This window comes from Fulmarus glacialis, unplaced genomic scaffold (genome assembly GCF_000690835.1).
Source record: "Fulmarus glacialis isolate BGI_N327 unplaced genomic scaffold, ASM69083v1 Scaffold45982, whole genome shotgun sequence".
Taxonomy (NCBI): Eukaryota; Metazoa; Chordata; class Aves; order Procellariiformes; family Procellariidae; genus Fulmarus; species Fulmarus glacialis.
The window spans coordinates 1-6567 of NW_009196769.1; the positions used below are offsets into that span (position 1 = coordinate 1).

General features: G+C 45.8%; 1 protein-coding gene across 1 annotated transcript; it reads left to right on the top strand.

Moving 5' to 3' along the window:
* Window positions 1–198: 198 nt before the first annotated feature.
* On the top strand, window positions 199–5673 carry MED22 (mediator complex subunit 22; the record flags this gene model as incomplete). Its single annotated transcript, XM_009572316.1, has 3 exons — window positions 199–279; window positions 624–832; window positions 4975–5673. Coding segments are annotated over 3 exons (489 nt in total), but the record flags the coding sequence as incomplete, so codon positions are not given.
* Between the last annotated feature and the right edge of the window lie 894 nt (window positions 5674–6567).

Genomic DNA, 6567 nt, shown 5'->3' on the forward strand with positions numbered 1-6567 from the left:
GACTGATGTTGCTGAACGGGGCAGAATCGCAGAAGCAAGCGGGAGGGTGGCAAAGAAGATCCATGGGTGCCGTAGAGTCCAGAGGCCGCCCCAGGGATTCCAGGTGTGGATTGAACTGAAATGAGATGCCTTATAACGTAGTAATCATGCCTCAGGATTTTAGTATGTAAAGGTGGATATGTACACTTTTTTCTTTAGATTGAGGATGAAACTCAAGTCTCTCGAGCAACCCAGGGTGAACAAGATAACTATGAGATGCATGTCAGAGCTGCAAACATTGTGAGTACCATCTGCTGTTCAAATCAGCGGGCAGCGCATCCTTCAGGTACTGTTCGGTTCATTATTGTATCTAGGGCAGCCTTTATAACTCTTACTAGGACTGCTGCTAGAAGAGTAACCTGATATGTGGGGTGGCTGTTGGGTGAGTTCCTTCTCTAGGGGGAAAGCTGGGTAGCCTGGCTTCTCAGCTACAGGCTTCTGTCAGAATGCTCACATAATGTTGGAGTTTCTACTTTATTCAAGGCTTGGGCTGAAGGAATGGCTTGGGAGATCTTGTTTTAGACTTGGAGTAAAGCACTGTTTTGATATACTATGTGCTGTGTGATTTTTCTCCCTGCTACAAGGTCCGAGCTGGTGAGTCCCTGATGAAACTTGTGTCTGACCTGAAGCAGTTCTTGATCCTCAATGATTTCCCCTCTGTGAATGAAGCTATCAACCAGCGCAACCAGCAGCTGAGAAGCTTGCAGGAGGAATGTGACAAGAAGTTGATTGCACTACGGGATGAGATCTCCATTGACCTGTACGAGCTAGAAGAAGAATATTACTCTTCCAGGTACAAATAGGGCAGTGGACTTCTGCCTTATGACTCCAGCCCTTTTGGGGTAGTTAGTCCAGACAGACAAGTAGTCCTTAGAGTATAGGTTTTGAGAATGTTCCCAACAAAATTTCACTCCTGTTTTTAATTAGGTCAAACTCTTTTTCTGCAACTAAAGCAACTGCCTTTTCCTTGTAGATATCCCACAGGATATAAATGTCATGGTGAAGGAGGTATTCACAGCATCCAACTCTAGGTGCCTGCTTTAGTTGGCTAGGTTTGACAGATAATTTGCTTAGGCTTCTTTTGTAATCATTGTAAAAGGAGATGAATTTCCTTGGGGGTATAGGCTTCTGTCTGAGTATCCCTCTGGAGAAGCCTCTGTCTCTCTCCCTAGAGAGCCTAGCTTGCTGAGCTGGGTCCTCATGTTAGGTGAGATTACCACATCTTTGTGGTGAGTTCTCTCACAAGTGACCTGGTTACACAGTGTGCCTTTTTCCTTGTAGTCCACTGCCCCCAGCTGCCTGGAGTCCTGTTGGGGTGAACATTTGAAGTGAGCAAAATAGACTTGCTCAGTTTCATTGAATTATGAAGTATTATGATAGGATTTTCTGTGGAAGACTTATTACTGTTTTGTTTGTGGGATTCTTAATATTTTAAAAAGACTCTTAGAAAATAGCCTTTAGAGAATTCAGACACTTTATTTTTTAATTTTATTTTCTGTCATGCACTCCAGCACTTCTAGCTGATGATGCAGTAAATGAAAGCAGGAGAAGACAAATGAGAACCTGATTATTTTGGCTGCACTGTCCAAGCTAAGTGAAGTCAGTGCAATAATGCTATGACTTCTAAACAAAAACTTAACTTTTGAAAATCCTGTTTAGAATTTTAATGACCAGGTTTTCTATTTTTGCCTTTTCCTTCTTTCTAAAAATACTGAATGCCTATAACCCCAGCTAAGTCAACTAAAACCCTAATTGCTCAATATCTTTGGAAGTTAGGCCATTATGGGTAATATACGTATTTTAAGAGTAAAAAGGTATTGATATGACATAGCCTAGAACGGCTACGACATTGGAAGAAAACTAGAGGTAAAAGTTTAGAGGTGTTTTTCAAACTTTACTCAGTTTTTTGGGGGGGTGGCAAGGGATCCTAGAAATATCTCAGAAATGAAGAGTGATGGTCGCAAACCCAAGCGCCAGTCCAGGCCCTGGTAGGTTAGGGGTGCATCCACTACACAGGCTGCGTACAGCATAGCAATGAGCTGTATCCAAAGCGATGCGGTGTGGGATGATAGTGCCTCATGTGTGCCAGACGTTCTTCTCTCACAGTGTCACCAGCTGCCACCGCTGTGTGTCAGTAGCTTTAACTTCTGGACTAAGCGGTTCTGACCATGCTGGCATGGTCTGTTCACCTGCCTGGCACCAGATGCCATGTAAAGAAACCCCTCGTAACAGAACTAAGATTTAAGCACAAATGGTGGCATACACCAAGCGGATTTGTCTTCGTGCTCTTTCTTATAAGAGTGGTCACGAGGTGAGGAAACTTGGCAACTCTGCAGAGCTATGATCCCTCTACTGAAGCCTCATATCATGTAGCACTTAGTCGTTTGCTTTTAGCACTTACTCCCTTCCTGTGCTCTTTCCTGTCTTTTTCTGCACCAAAGAAATTGTGTGTGTGTAAATACAGAAACAGTGATTTATTCAAAGTCCTTTTATAATTAGAGATATTTTTAATGAAATCTTATTGTCTAATGTGGGGAAAAAGGTTTCTGTTATGTCACATAGCCATAGAGTGATAATCATGTTTAAATGGCTGTCAATGCAATAGGTAGTTTGCCCACAAACAGGTATTCTGTGCTGTCCTGTGAGCCCAGCTGGGGTTACCTCTCTGCACCACTTGTTACTTTCTCGTGGGTCTTGATCCCACAGGATTTATAAAGAGGTGTGCAGTCCTGTGAGGCCAGGACATGGGTTTCATACAGCCATCCTGCCAAACTGCTCTCCTGTGCTCCGGTTTCCCTGAAGGTCGCTGGTTAGTTTATTTTAGGTCATCCCTCCAGGGAAGGCTGTAGAAAAGTGAGCTCCCTGCAGCAGCACACCCCCAGGCGCTGCAAAGCTGAGAGCTTGTTTGGTCCCTGTGCACTGCTGCCGGCTGCTGTGAAAAGCCTGTGGAAGGGAGCGTCTGCTGCCCAGCCATTGTCACTGCCGTTGTGCTGAAGGGGCTTAGGAGACAGCCTCTTGCCCATAATGAGTAATTAATAGGATGCGCCTCAGATGTAGGGCCGCGTTTCGTTGCTAGGCTTTTTATGTGTACACGGAGTTTGTATGAGGAGACCTGAAAGCGGGTCCTTGAAACTAAAGCTGAGTAGATTGTTCTGAAGGAATCTTTGCTTTCAGTCCCCATGTTTGAGTAGTTTCGTAGAGCTGTTCCTCTGCACACAGACCTGGCTGCGTGCCTTGAAGGGAGTAGTGAAGTCCCTTCCACGTGCTGAGAAACCCTCAGCCAAATGACAGACTAGCAGGCTGGCCAGTGCTGTTGTGGCTGTGCAGTAGCTGCTTGTTCACCCAGACTTTTGAGGAGTGTTACGTGAGAGGCAAAGCTTAGACTTTTGGAACTGTTCTCACTGGGGCAGGAGAAGCAGTTATGCTTCTGACACAGCTGAAATGTTGTTAGTAACTCCCTGTGCCAAGCTGTGGCCAGGTGCTCCTTGGAAACTGTGGCCTGAGGTCTAAGACTGACAGAAAAGGAGTCGTAGTTCTGGTTCAGTCCTGAAGGTCTTTGCTAATTGAACCCAACTTCACTGTGTGTTGGGGACTGTAGGGAAGGGTGATCTTCCAAGGGATTTTACAAAGGCCCCAGGTATAAAACCCGTATCCACTGCCTTCTCACTTCTACTGCAACACCAGCTGGGTGGTGCTGCCAGAAAAGAGCTCAGAAGTAGATGCTTGCAACTAGTGCTTTGTTTGCTTATTCCCCAAAGCAGTAACTCCAAGTCCAGCTTGCCTTCTCTCATCCTAAACCCCAAACTTGCATTTATGTTCCATTGCTCCCTCCTCTGAGATCACAGGAGCTGTCTTGAGTGTGGGGTTAGATCTCAACATATTTCATGTTTGTGCAATTTGAAGTGTCTCGTATTTCTACACTTAAAATATTTCCCTAAGCATCTATTCAAGTCCATACATTTAAAATGTAAATAAAGCTGCAACAACAAAATCACTTGACCCATTGGGTTTGTTTTACTCTTAACGCAAGCTGCTTTCTGCTCCAGCACTCACTTTGTCTTGGGTGTCCCTTGTGTGTGCAGCTCCTTCTTCTCTTTGGAATTTGTTTTGGTTTTGTTCCTGTTTCTTCCATCATTTTTCTTTTTAGTTTTGGCCCTTCCGCATTGTGTCTTCCTCAGAGCACAGGCAAGAATTAGCCAATTGCTTAAAAACATTACTTTCCCACACTGCTGGTTCATCCAGCTCTATAGTCCACAGTGGTCAAATCCAGCAAGCTGCTTTTAGAAGAACGGTTAGCTCAGGTTCAGCTGAAAATGGTAGGAGCCACTAATACTTTATAATCAGACTGGGGAGCTTCAATAGAAGACCCAGACCTGTGGAGCACTTTTTTGAAAGGGCAAGGGTGCAAATAGGTTTATTCTTTATCATGACAGGGACAGGCCCTAAAACAATTGTGCTAACTTTTTTGCTGAACTTAAATTCAGGGCAGGATTTATATTTTTTTCCTCACATAGGTTGTGATCTAATTCCAAGTAAAATAATTATGGGCAAGGTCCTTGTCTCACTCAAATCAGTAGCAGAACTCCCATATTTGGGGTGCCAGGACTTCAGCCCAGATCTTTCCAGGGACTTGGAGCGTCTGGATTAGAATTGAGCCTCTGTTTCAGTTTGTAGCAACAGTTCTGTCTCTGAAATTCCCCTGATCCTCACCAGGCCTGTGAGGTTCAAGACCAGCCCTTAAGGAGTGTCTTAGGGAAGGCCAGCGTCACAAGACTTGTGATGAATTTGTGAACGCAGACCTTACATCCGTGAACGTTTTTTTGCCATTTTCTTAATGCTTTGCTTCTGTCTTGCTCCCCCTACCCCTTCCCTCCCTCCCCTCCTCTCTTACTGCACCTGCTGTCTCTCCTTACTGGGGTTGTTTGTTCTGGAAAGCTACAGTCTCTGTGACAGCAATGATCTTCCACTGTGCGAAGCCTACTGGAGACAAGACTTTGCCACGCTGTCCCCCGAAAGCCTCTCCATGCCTCTGACAGCTGCCTCAGCAGAGCAGAGTGTTGCTACCTCGCAGAGCTCAACCCCATCGCACCCTCACGTGAACGGGCACGGGGCAGGCCCCACGGAGCACTCCTGAAGAGGATCCTCTGCTGCTGGACATGTTCCTCCTGGTGGCACTGCGCTGCTAGAAGTCTTCCACCTGCTGTACTGAGCACACGTCTCCCGCTGTCAGGAGAACGCACTGGAGCTGTATTTGCAGGTTTCTGCTCACTGGGTAGCCACAGTGCGTTCTCCACCCCTGGGACCTTGCCATGAGTGCTCCTCTCCCTTAAGAGATAGTGATAAGTAAATACAGAGTTGATAGTTCTAACAAGTTAGAGTTAGGTTTGCTTTTACATGACAGTTACACGTAGAGTTCATTAGAAATCGAGTTTGTTTCTATGTGAGTCTCAGTAAGTACACGCCGGAGTGTTGGGAGTTGAATTTGTTTGGGATAAACTTGAGCCAAATGTGGGGGCAGTGAGTGTTTTGGGGTTTCTACCCTGCTTCCCAAGGTTATGGACATTCTGGCTGCTTTAAAGCTCTCTCAGGATGGCATCTGACCACCTTCATTCTACTTAACTAGAGTAAGAATCTTGTAGTGTTTTTTTACACAGCAGTCTTCACTGTCAGAGTGCTTCACAAACTTGAACTTCTTGCTCGCGGTCGTTTGGGTGGAGGCTCTCGGGAGACCCTTATCGACAAGCAGTATTCTCCCTTTTGAAGACAAAAGGGCAAACTGAGGAATCAGACTGAGGTTTTGATGATGCCACTTGCTCAAGGCCGCAGACAGAAGCAGTGACACACTTTAGTTAGTCCGATTCCTTTTTCAGTGTTTACACAGAAACTTTCTATTAACATAGCCTGAGCTAACATGAAGCCAGCATTTATGTTGGCTAATAGTTCCGTCTAATAAAAAAATCTTGAAATGACTGGGGTGTACAGAGCAGTGAGGGATACTCAGTCCTTCCAAAGAAGCACGTCTGGTGCTTTATCTGCAGCTGTTCAGCACCTTGGCACATCTTTTGCCCTTTTTCTTCGCGGTTGTTCTGCATTGGCTCGAACCGTGCAGCTGAAAGGGGGTGTAGTTGAACTGGAACATGGCCGGGACAGCTCGGCGTCAGAGCCACGGGTGCATTCCAGCGGGCAGCTGAGCCGAGCTTCCCCAGCATCCTGCTGTAACGTCTCGTTTCTTATGATGTGAATTTTGGTATAATTTTTGTTTCATTTTTCTTCCATTCCGTTTATTTTTGTAATTAGGTGGTTCAATAAAACTAACTCTTTTGTATAATTCTTAAAGCGTGTGTTTTCAGCCACAAGGCTTGTGAAAATACAACATTATGCGTGAGCACGTACGAGGACAAGCGTTCTCCCACGTTTTGAAGAAAACCCCGCTCCTCCTGTTGCGGCGTAGGCGCTGCAGTCCCACCGCTGCCCCAGCAACCAGCGTTACCGTCAGGCCTGTCAGAGCGCCCGGCTCTGGGAACCCCC